Source organism: Podarcis vaucheri (assembly GCF_965113315.1).
Source record: "Podarcis vaucheri genome assembly, chromosome: 11".
Lineage (NCBI taxonomy): Eukaryota > Metazoa > Chordata > Lepidosauria > Squamata > Lacertidae > Podarcis > Podarcis vaucheri.
Window position 1 is genome coordinate 37,749,395 of NC_138749.1, and position 12,935 is coordinate 37,762,329.

A 12,935-nucleotide genomic window follows, 5' to 3' on the forward strand; every position below is an offset into this window, starting at 1 on the left:
CCTGAGGTGAGTTATCAAAATAAGGACACTAACAGGTGTAGATGCTTACTCCAGAATTAATTTTATCACACAGAGCATCTTGAAACACTTGATGCTTAAGGCAGGGTTATTCCCCAAAGAAGTTTCCTTTCCAAAGGAGAAACATCAACAGCTTACAGACAAGTCACTAACAGAAATATGAAAAACTTGGTACTAATTATTTCATGCAAACTCTCTTGCATGGATTCTAAGCTTGTAAACTTAGCAGTAACCCTTGATAAATGTGTGGAAATGCAAAGCATGTTCTCAGGCAGGAAAAACGTGGTTTATTTACTCATTCAGCAGCTGAAGTCCAGCTGTGATACTCTACCTGGTGCTATGGAAAGATACTGCTGAGTCTCATGATTACGCAGCACAGAATATGTATTTGGCACGCACCTGAATTCTATATGAATTTATGGAGTAGTCCACATTTGGAATACCATGTGCAGTTCTGGTAACCTCATCTTAAAAAGACCTGGGAAAGTACAGAAAGGGAAAACAAAATTACTACATGGATGGAACTTCCATATAACAAATGGAGAACAGGAATGAAGCCGATAAAAAAAATGCATGTTTTGAAGAAAATGAGGAGACAAGGTTTTATCCCTCCTGTTATTAGGACTTGGAATCATTCAATGAAACTGACTGATTAACTGTATATTCAGGACAGACAAATGACACTTTTGCACACATCATGCAGTTCATTTACAGAATGTGCTGACATGAGTTTAGATGGCTTCAAAAGGGGATCAGACAAACTCATGGGTGATAAGCCCTAATGGCTATTAATGGTAGCTGATTGGAATCTCAGTACTCAGCGTGCCACTGAACATACAGCAGGAGAGGTCTGTAGTCTTTATGTCATCCTTGTGGGCTTCCTAGGGTCATCCCTGCATTGAGGGGTTGGACTAGATGATCCTTAGATCCCTTCCAACTCTTCTATGGTTCTATGATCCGGTTAACCATTGCAGAAACCAAAAGGCAACAGCCCCCTGCAGGTGAAGAGCTCAGATGGGGTCTTGGGAGATCCAAAGGCAGCAATTCCAAGTGCATTTATAACTCTAGGAGAGAAAATAACTTCTCTAAGCAGTCACCAATATTACTTTTAATTGCTGGCCCCAATCCAAAGTGGTCATTATAGATGTTTTCCCATCAATACCGTTATGCAAATTGTGGACATTTGCTCTCCCTGAGCATGGGAGAGTGGGGAGTATATGAACTCTTTCTTCTTTATCCCGTAATGTTTCACACAGTAAATCAATCGTTTGTCATATGAGTTTAATGGCATAAATAAGTTAGGTCAGCATTTTGTACAGGGGGGAAAAAAGCCCACAGAATGATAGATAATATTAAGTGAAGAAATAAAGAGAAAAGTCTTCATGTATTATGTAACAGGTTTTCACTGTGAACAAAATATTCCAGACTAAAAGAAATTATCAACATTAACACAGACGATTCAATAGGTTAACTTCATTAATGGCATATTTGTTCATCAGCAATAAACAGAGACACGACCTGCATACATGTGCATATTGAATAAGTCACGATCACCTGGCTACATAACCAGAACATGTTCGGGTCAAGTCTTCCCTGCAGATACATAACTTGTTTGGCATTCTTTCAAGCATGTTGTATAAATAGGCAATTTCAAAATAGTTCATTTGTAAGAAACAGCAACACATCCCTAAGATAAAAATAATTTTCAAAATCAGCTTTCATGAGAAATGTAGTTTAAGAATACCTTTAGATGTAAATTAATGTATATACATTTTCCTGTGCATATACTATTGAATATTTCTCTCTCAAAAAAAGTACTATTTTAACAGTAAGTAGTGCAATAGAATCTGGGAAGCAGCCACCACGCAGAATGAATGTTCTGTAATGAAGAGTGTGGAATCTCTTTTCCTCCTGAGGGCACAAATCCATTAGTTCTTAATTGGTCCTTTTGACACCCACTGCAGGTTTTCTGTAAGGACTACATGATAAGGTCCTTAGGTGTACAGACTCAACTCAAGAGCTCCACTGGTCACAGTTTAAGAATATATTCCTAGCCACTCATTATGCAATGGCAATGTTTTGAAATGTAAACTATATTCCCATCTGCCACAATTTAAAAAATGCTTTCCACGCAACAGGGCACTTAACTATCAGGAGGACTGATTAGGTGAATCAAATGAAGAAACAAAACAGGTATATAAATTCAGCCCACATTGTTTCTTTTTCATTTGCCACAGTACTAGGTCAAGTGCTATGCTGTAAAGCCTTTTAAAATGGCCTTTTGATTAGGAAGCAAACAGATTTTAGTATTGACATACTATATGTGCACAAAAGGTGTTCACAGCCTGACACCTGAAGCAATATGGTTTTAATCTGATAATATTTCTTTCACTACTGAACGATATGCAGGTTCTTCACTAGGCTAAGTAAGTACAAATCAAGATTAGTGGCAATATAAAAAGTTAAAGATGCAATCCATTATAAACCTGGCAGTATTTTAGATACAGGTATATTTTTTTCAAAGTCTTGTGGTGGAATGATAAAAGTGTTAAGAACTTCTTTAAATCTTTGGAGCTCCAGTAAGACATTTGCGTTTAGTGTATATATAGCTTGCCTTTTAGGCAAGCCCTAGTCAGTTTGTTTATTTGCAGCAGGGTCTAATTACAGTTTTATTTATTTTGGATGAAACACACAAATAAGTTCCTTTGCTCTGTTTTTCTGGCAAAATGTATAAAATATAAAAAAGAGTGATCTTCTTTGGATAAAAGGATGGGTCATGCATAAATCCTCAGTTAGCTTTTAAAAATTAACCAGAGCATGAGTTTAAAAATGTATCTTTTACTTATCCAGTCATGTGTGCCTATCATATCACTTACCATTTCACATTCATGCTATAAATGGACTCCAACAAAACTTCAGCTTAAACTAAATTTGAAGCCTTCGTCATAACTCTGTCCAACTTCAAGTGCAATTTCACTGATAAATCCCTTTGTACAGTATTTATAAATTTTCCCATTATGAACAAAAGGCAAAATAAATAAAGCTTAGAGAGAGGAAATGCTCCTTAGGTCTAGAGCTTTTTAGTTTTATTTTCCCCTTGAACAGATGATGGTCTCCTCAGCACACGGATTTGGCTAGCCAGGGTTGTTTTTCTTCCTCTTACTTGGACTGTGGGTAGGATCATGTTTCAGTTCTTGGTACTGCACCTGTTTAAACACAAAGTTAAGAGAGAAATTTCAACTCAACACAACCACAAGATTTTTTAAAAAATATCCATGCAAAGGAGTAAGGAAGTATTCTTGCTCTCACACCTACAAGCTATTTGAGCCCTGCACCCAAAGGTCAAATACTTTAATGTATTGCTAGGAGGAAAAGCAACACAAGGAAAATAATGCCAGGAAATAATGCAGTATGGTGGCAGAAACTTCAGTGAAGTCTCCCCCAAGGGATACGACTTTAAAAATGAACAGTACCTACTTTATAAACTTCTTTACAGAATTGTAGAGTTTGAAGGGACCACAAGAGTCATCTAATCCAACCCCCTGCAGTGGAAAAACCTTTTGCCCAACATGGGGCTCCAACCTATGACCCTGAGATTAAGAGTCTCTTGCTATACCAACAGAGAGCTCCCAGTTGTATACTGACAACTTCAAAATAATGTGGTCCACCTTGTCAGGAACTTTAAAACTGCAGGTATCCAGGTGTCTTTCTACTGACGTTTCAGCTATTTTAAACCAGTTTCAAATTCAAGCCTCAGTTAATGGAAATATTTATAGCAAAGAAAATGTTTTATATAAACAGACAACACACACTTCTGCAAATATGATTTTATGTGCAGAGTGTGCAACAGCCTTACGTTTTTGAAAATGTCCCCATCATGCAACGTACGGTTCAAGAATAATTTCCACCATCAGCGAATGGTGGCAACAATTCCATATGACCATCTTGCTGCTATGAAATACTGGGCAAAGTTGTCTGCTTATAAGCTGGTTCCTTCTGCTTTCATCTTCCTGTTTGCTACCACAGGCTATGCATGGTTGAAGAGAGGAGTGTCTGGCAAAACAGCCTGGCAATACATTGTCTCTATATTTGGCACAGGGGCATGCCAAGTGCGATGCTTTGCCGTCCCCACCCCCAAACAGCAGGCCTCTGTGACATATACATAGGCCTATTTGGAATACAGAACTAGTTTTAAGATTATTATTTTTTTAAATCCCCACAAAAGAAACCCATGCCTATTACAAAATCCATAGACAATGAATGGAAGCTTTTGAGATTCTTCCTTGTTATATATATATCTATCTGTCTGTCTGCCAGAACTGTAACTGAAGGTATTACATTAAAAATTGGCAAAATGTGAAATTAGCACTGCCTGATAATAGTAATTAATGAGTTTAAGATCAAAGTCAAATGCATACCAGTTGCACATCTGAAGGAACTCTAGAAAGGAAATCAAGTACTTCATTGTTATCAATTGCATATGGACTTCGGAGCTTCTTTGTAAATTTATTGATCCCTAAATAAAGTGATAAATCATATTAATACATTGTCCAGTGGCTCTTACAATGATATTAAGACACAATTGGCTACAACCCCATTCTTGCCAAGATCTCCTATGATTCTCATTTTTCTTCCTTTCCTCCTTGGGGCAGAGGGAATTTTGATTTTGCCTTCTGGTCCCAACTAGTAAATCAAACGAACATTTTTACTAACTAAAGGCCTCCCAAGTTTAGTGTTTAACTGAAACACCTTTTAACTCTCACTCACCACATGCCGTTCTACACTGCTGGTTACTTTAAAGCAAGACTAGCCAACATGGTGTCCTTAAGATGCTTTTGGACTCCCCTCATGGCCAGCAGGCATGGTCAATGGTCAGGGATGGCAGAAATTGCAGTCCAATAACATCTAGAGGGCACAATGTAGGCTATTCCTGCTCTAAAATACACACAAATGCACACTTTAAAAAATGTATGAAGCAGCCTGTGTAATATACATGTATCTTTTTCTGTTCATTTAAAGGTGACCTCTCATTGCTAGTTCATAGGAACTGCCTCTATACATTTCTATTTGATAAAAGGCTAAACAAAAGCATATTGTCCTAAATGTGCTATATAAATTGAAATGCCACTATTTTTATATAAGTGGTGAAAATAAATCAGAGTTATATCTAGACAAAGCTACAGTTTGATATATGAAGAATCCTCATGGATACATGTTTATAGCATGATTAAGTCTAAGATGCTGGGCAAGAAAAATGTATTTTGCAGGTGAGTCTAAATCTTTACACAGTTGTGATTTCTAACTAACCTGTCTGTTTCCATCATGTAGTAGCTTCATGATCATAAATACAGAAAACTACTGACAATATAACTCATCCCTTATAAATAGTTTGTTCTATGTGGCATAGACAGGTTTGGAGGGGAAAGAAAGGCTTTACTTACCCCAGACAAGGACAATGTATCTCAGTGGAGTGAAATACAGGATGACTGTGAACACACAGAGGGCAACGATTGCCAGCCAGCTCAAGAACGGAACAGTCCAATTGAATGTACTGAATGAAAAAATTAACAGAAGTAAGGCATGTTGTCTCCTCCCATCCCTTCCTATCAACTTCTTAGCAATTTGACACACTGCCAAATCGAACATGGTATTGTATTGTAATGAAATGAAATGAGGAAGGGGAATAAAATACTCTGGGACCCTTCGGTTTTTAAAAATAGTTGCAAGGTTGTATTCTGCAGAATGAAAGACTACTGAAGAGGTCAGACTGATTGGACAAATTTAGCCTGGCAGATTCCCTTTAGTTGAGAAAATGTCCCTTTGCATAACTAAAGAGATGGTGAAGTAGAGGTGATCTTGCTATGTCTTTCTTCCCCCTGCTTCCCCAGTTAGAGGTCATCTCCTCAAGGAACCTCTCCATCTGAAAGACAACAGTAGACTTGTAGCCTTGGAACAGAGTCTGAAATGCAAGAGTCCCCTAAGAACCAAATGGCAGAGTAGGATGAGTGAACCTTCCATCTTATGCTGTTTCTGTATAAATAAACCTGATTTCACATACATGCCAGAAGTCTCCAGTTACCTTCATTCCAATAAAAACAACAACACAGGGCACACGTAGGAACCCCTAAAACTTCTCACCGCTCAGAGCTTGGTGAGATCCTGCCCCAAACAGGTGCTGATGGCGGTGCCGTGGGAGAGGCAGGAGAGACAAAACACAACCAGCTGCACTTGCACAAGGCTCTGATTTTTAAACACACCCATTTTCATTGAAATCAGTCAGTGTTGCTTTCAAGTGAGTTCTTTAGGAATGGGTGTAAGTCTCTGAAATCCTTTTGATTCTACCCACCCCATCTTCTCAGGCTCTTGCGCTGAAGTTGCCCAAGAGCCCATACAAATAACCTGTTTGCCCCACATCAGCACCTAATGTGCTCTTGCCATCTGGCAGGATGATACAGAGTACCAGTTATTCTCAAGAGTGTCAGGGGCAGCTTGGCCATCTGCATGGTATCTCTTGTCACGAAGTGTTAAGCCTATGAACTATGACTCAGAATTATTTCTTCCTTCAGAGATGCACTGCTATTTCTGTTCTGTACTACATATTTTTTGTAAAATCCCAATAAAAATTACAAACAGCGGCAAAACATGTATAATGTTATTTTGCAATGTACATCATAACCATGTTTTTTGTCTAAATTAAAACAGGTAACATTTCACAACTTCCTTGGGGAAACACAGGCATGTGAACACCATCTGAGAGAAACTGAGCACCAGTGTGTCAACACTCACTTCTTTATTCTTTCTCCAAAGGAAGCCACTTCATCAAGGATGTTCTGGACACTGACACACACTTCCTGGATGGCATAGAGCTTATTCATAAATCCTTTCTTTTCACTGTCCTAAGGATTATGAGAAAGAGGCCAAATCAGCAATCAAAGGCAAGTTTTGCTGGTCATACTGGAATTATTACAGTTTTCCCTAGAAACACATGGAAGCCACCATTAAAATTGTACGTGTGTGTGTGTGTGTGTGTCTCACACACACATTGTGGAATTGGTTATTTTCCTGTACTTTGAACTGTGTGCACAGAGGGCATATAAAACGAGTACACAATAGTGGCTACCTTCATCTGTCACTGTATCAGTTACTTAGATATATGTTCCAATAATTCAGCAACTTGGTTTATTATTATTATTATTATATGTTCAGGATGCCAATTTCATATCCTGTGCACTTTGGTAAGAGATAAGTATCAGTATATTACCAGCTCACATTTCTGAAATGCATTTTCTGCTGCTGACAGGAGTATATCTACATTTCAAGATAATAAAAGCTTCTTTGGTGAAGTAAGAAACCAGACACACCTGGATTCTAAGGACAAGCACTTCAATTTTCCAGGGTTCGGCAATGTTTCTGTGCCTTCCCCCCACTGTATTAGAAAAGAGTGGTGGTATGTTGTTCTTAATCACAGGGAAGTAAAAGTACACATTTTGGAGATAAATTAACTTCAGTACTTGATACACAATGGCTCAGTGCAGACAAAACATGGTTTGCCATGATGTCAAATGGGCAAAACATAATTGGCCAATAAACTAGAATGTGGACTCATGGTACAAAATGACTGATTTGGCAAACGAAGACTAATAAGACTAATTGACTTTTGCCGTTGACCTTACTATATGGCTTACTATATCAACTGACATTCCAATGAAGCCTAAAACATATTAATATTTGTTAAAGGCTCATGGATGTCATGAGCAGGATTGGATAAGGTTTTGGGAGGAGAAGCTTGAGCTCCTCCTGTTCCTCTCTCTTTCTTCCCCAACTTCAAAATTCTATGTCCAAAACATGGAGCCAAATCATTAGTTGGGATGATAAAAGCTTTATAAATGCACAGCATGTTTTAAACACACAACAACATGCAAACTTTAAAAATGGTCAGAGACCGATGACATGACAAGACCAAACTGCAAGGAGTATCATAAAAGTTATGTTCTCTGTAGTAACCGTAATAATTTTGGTATATACACTTTGCCACAACTTTGTTAATATATTCAGAAAAGTTTATCTGAATGTTTATTGTTGTTTTATTTTTATTTTTAAGTAATTGTTTCACGCCATATGCTCTACTGTAAACAAAGATTAATCTCAATGCAACCTTGTTAAACAGTTTAAATATGAAAATTAATAAAAGCTACATTACAAAAAAAAAAGTTCTGTTCTGTTTCAATATGTCTTAAGGTCTAATACGTAATAGTTTATTTAAAAAATAGTGGCTTCATTTTTTTTTTTGCACCATTGTTCTTTAGAAATTGAACTGGAAGAATGAATCATCAGGTAGCATTTAAGTATCCAAATATTACTGAACTAATTGTAATGATTCAATATACATTTGGATGCCATTTATGCTTAGAAATGACAATGCATTTTTAAAAAAACACTTTGCAAGGGTCACTGTGTTTCCCTTGTCCCTGTGAAAATATTAGCCCCAAAAACCTGTTCTTAATGATCTATGCCACTTGGATAACATACATCAAACTATACCCTGATATTTCCTAAGTGTTTATCTCCTAAGGGAAAACCTCATCCAGGAATCCTACATATAGTAAGCATGGTTGTGTAGTTGTATCCAAAGCTGTAGACCTCTAGGATATATAGGATTTTATTTTAATTAGTCATTTTGCTGCTGCAGCATTCTTTCCAGCAAATTTGATGATATAAGAGAACCATGAAACAATTATTCTGTTCATTAACTACTAAGTAAACAATAATCCAGCCTCAAGTCACAACTGTTTACTGTTGCTACTTATGCCTCTTCAGTTTAGATTCCCAGATCTAAGTGTATCTTGATTCATCATCAAGTATTGTGTGGAAAGAATGCTATCAGAATAACAAAAACCATACCCCTTTCTTATATCTCTAGAGCTCAATAGAGATTTATTTGGAAGATCCTGAAGCTATTTTTCTTTACAAATATTTTAACAAGACCAACTTGTACCTTCTTGAATGCACATCTGTTCTAAATTTTCCCCCTTAATGGAAAGGACCACTATACTGCCTGCATTCCCACTGCTCACTCCTCTTTGGAGCTTAAAGGAAATTTGTTGACATATTCTGAGGCAAGCATAGACAAAACAGCATAGGAAAGAGGAGGCAGCCAGAAGGAGAAGGGTTGAGGTTTGCTTAAACTAATTCCACATGCCCCATGAACCATTAGCTGTTTTTTATTTCCTGTTCCAAAGATTTGCAGAGAAAATAATCTGGGCAGGAGAAACGCTACACTTTTTCCTAGTACGCTGCTGTGTGAGCCACCTTCAGCGAACCAAAAGTCCTTAATAATCCATTTTTCAAACACTACTGGTATTTCCTGTCCAAACAAAGATGGACTGTAACTGGAATCAATTTTATCATCTGTATGGTTACAAGTGCCAACTTTCTGGAAATAATTGTCTTTTAAATACTGGGTAAAAGTGCAAACAACAGTTTTACAGCTATTTAATTTCCATTGTATGTTTGTGTGTGGTTAGTTTAACAAAAGCAAGGGGTTTTTTTTTGTTTGTTTTTACAGGGGAGCAGATTGGAATTAAGTATTAGAGTTGTCAGGTTAATCTTGTTGCTTGTCTGGAATTCACAAAAATCAAAAGGGATTCAGTGGGGGGGGGTGTAAAAATTTGTTCCTTTAACTACTCTGCAGTAACTTTTATAAGGTGGTATAATATGCTACATAGCAGAATAAAATGTATAGACATTGTTGATTCCACATACTACCCAAATATTTCTAAATCCAATACGTACAATTTTCAAGATGGGTGTTTTGTCAAGATTCTGAAAAATCTTCTGCCATTTCGGTTACTCATAAATAAATCAGCAGGTCATGATTTCCCCTCAAAACATCTTAATGTATTAAAAAGGCAAGAACAAAATGTGATGCACATTATTTACTTTTGCCCTCTCCTCTGGGAGGCCAAGCAGGGCTCCTAATTGGCTGGCTGGGGTAGACTCTCCATACGGCAAACTGCTTATGAAATGGAGGAAAGTTTTAAAAAGCAGTTTGTGGTTTTACAGAAAGGCTACCTGCTGAAAGAAACCAAAACCATCTAGTGCAGGCTCTTTCCCCCCTTAATGACAGAATTTGGCCTGCCACACCAGATAGTTCACAAAGTTCTAGGCCGTTTTTTCAGACACAGAGCATTCCAGAGAGTGACATATGTCACTGAGAGCTGGAGGACCTGTTGTTATAGTCAGATGCATATTTCTAGCCTGCACATAACGTCATGATAGCTGAATGAAGTGTTACTTCTGTTTGGAAACATTTAATTCAGGGTTTGATTTGAAGATCTAGTCCCAGAGGCATGTTGAAAACACACCAGAGGCAGAATTTCTGTGGAGGGGCAGTGGAAACAGAATTTGCAGAATTCTATCAGCATGGCTTCGGAATCTATGAGTTCTTGAAATGGCTTTTGTAGCCATGGGAACTACAGAACTCTGAAAAAAAACAATCAGAAATGTAAACAACCAGAGATCTCAGTCTTCTGAATCTGTAAGAAGGGAGCAGGATATATTCTAAATGCCATGTTTATGAAGATGCAAAATCTTGCTGCAAGGATTAAGTCCTTACTTGTTTATTCTAATTCTGAAAGAATCCTATGGTTAAAAGAGTCTGAAAAATGGCATCTGAGATTACGCAGTAAAGAACACAACTTTATACATCTTTACTTTATATAGCTTTACTCAGAAGTAAATTCAGCTCTGTTCAATGGGCTTGCTCCCTGGTAATCTGTAGCCTAAAATCTTGCAGTGCATCCTCACATCCTAACACACGGGTCCGGAACCTGTGGCGTCCCAGAAATCATTGGGAATCCAGGCCCTGTCAACCCATGTGGTCCATGCCATAGATTAACAGGAGCTGCTGTCCAACTACATCCAGACTGCTCCTGTTTCGGGCTCCAAAAAGTCACTCGTGTGCCCTCTAGCACATTTTAAGCTGTGTCTCAAACACACCAAACTACTCCCCACCCCCCAATGAATTGTTTTAGGCATGTGTGCTTTTTATCCCTGTTGCGTTTAAAAAAACCAAAATCTTCTAGACTTCACCATACGAGTTCATCCAAGTATGTAAATACTGGTACATCTCACCTGTTTCTCAGTGGTTCCCCTTTTGCCCCCCATCCTGTTTGCTCTCTACCAGAGTTCAATATTGGAGGGAGTAATATGTCTGAAAATTAAGTCTTTGGAAATGGAATACAGTTTACTTTCCTTAATGTGATATGACACTTCAGTCAGCTCCATCTGAATTTAAGAAAATTCTAGCAGCATTGTCATGCAAATATTTTTAAAAGTTCTTGTAGCACATAGACTGGCATTTCATAGAATCACAGAATCTTAGAGCTGGAAGGGACCCAAGGGCCATCTAGTCCAACCCATAGCTGTCAACCTTCCCTTTTTTTGTGGGAAATTCCCTTATTCCAGCGCCGTTTCCTGCTGCTTCCCTGCTATCCCAGATTGTTAGATATCCCATAGACGGTCCCCGGGATAGGTGAGGCTGCTGATCCCTTATTTTCAATCTGAAAGTTGACAGCTATGCTCCAACCCCCTACAATGCAGGAATCTCCTAGCAAGGGGCATGAACGTGCTCAGGCTGGGACCCCCACAAATCACATCTTGCTAATGCTGGCATGGAGGCTAAGATTTGAGGTGAAATCCTTGTTCCAAACTAAGCTCTTATTGTGTGTTTTAAACGCGTCACTATTTAGATCTCAGAGTAAACTATCTGGGGCAGCAATCCTTGCAAGGTGGATCAGACAAAGGCCAGGACAAAGATGTGCAGCTCTACAATGTCTGAATCTACAAATTTGATATCCCCGTGTATAAACGGAGGAGTTAATACATCACATAAATGGGATAAAGGCAAGCAATTTGACTGCACATCTAACACACAATGTTTCCGCAACAATGGCACTGTTTGGGCCTCTGTAAAAACATTTTCCTCCCCAAAATAGTACTTATGGCTCATTTCAGTGAGTCTCAAAGAAAATATCACCAGCTACAATATAAGAATTCAATGACAGCACTCATCTCCAGTATTTGTCAGGTAGGTTTTGTATTATTTATTGTCTTGTAAATAAAGTTTAAATGCTTTCCCCCCCAGCCTTGGTTGCAAACTATCTACCCATTTTCAGTTCAACAGCAGGGAATAAAAGCTGCCATCATTTGATGTCTTCCTCCCCCCTCCCCCCCCCCGATTCTTTGTGCCTCCTTTCCATGGATTTCATTATAGCTACTGGAGGTATATATTGTCAGATCTAGGGCACAGCAATGCTAAGTAAACGGGGCGGGGGAGGGTTGTGAAATTTTTATGATCCTTGGAACAGGAGTGGAAGACAGAACATATTCAGCCTCCTGCACTTTCTCTCCCCCATCCCTCAAAAGAATATGTGTGTGTGTGTGTGTGTGTGTGTGTGTGTGTGTGTATCTGTTCTCCTCAAGCCTAGTAGCTTGCTTCAACTTTATTAACACACACCCCTAAGATGCTTGCAGGTTTGCGGAAGATTAGATGGCTACAGACATTTTGTCAGATTCCAGACATTTAGGGCTGATTCACAGATGCAGGCACATTACCGGAACAGTTTTCATTGGGGCAACCATGTTATTCTGTTGCAGCATCAGCTTAGTAACTTGATTACAAGGAATGACTAGCAGCTAAATGCTTCAGCTCAACATTTCTAGTAATGTTAAAATTGTATCTAACTCTCTGCTGGTTCATACACTCATACAAGTCATTGCTGCAGTTATCAAACAGTTAACAGGAATGTGTGAACAAGCCCTTGGGATGTAAGATGCACAATTTTAGCCTAAATAGAATATGATCTGAAATCTGTTCATGAGCAGAGACCCATATAATTTTACGCAACACGTTTTCC

The 12,935-nt window shown here is 38.4% G+C and overlaps 1 protein-coding gene across 8 annotated transcripts in view; it reads right to left on the minus strand.

Moving 5' to 3' along the window:
- Nucleotides 1-1,278: 1,278 nt before the first annotated feature.
- Nucleotides 1,279-12,935, minus strand: part of MCTP1 (multiple C2 and transmembrane domain containing 1) — a gene marked incomplete at its 3' end in the record, with an annotated part of 173,270 nt that continues 161,613 nt past the window's right edge. For all 8 annotated transcript variants that reach the window (XM_082191343.1, XM_082191345.1, XM_082191346.1 and 5 more), the window contains 4 exons: nt 6,805-6,914; nt 5,460-5,569; nt 4,437-4,534; nt 1,279-3,224 (listed from right to left, as the gene is read on the minus strand). In XM_082191343.1, the coding sequence (XP_082047469.1) occupies nt 3,153-3,224; nt 4,437-4,534; nt 5,460-5,569; nt 6,805-6,914 (390 nt within the window). The remainder of the gene's footprint in view (nt 3,225-4,436; nt 4,535-5,459; nt 5,570-6,804; nt 6,915-12,935) is intronic.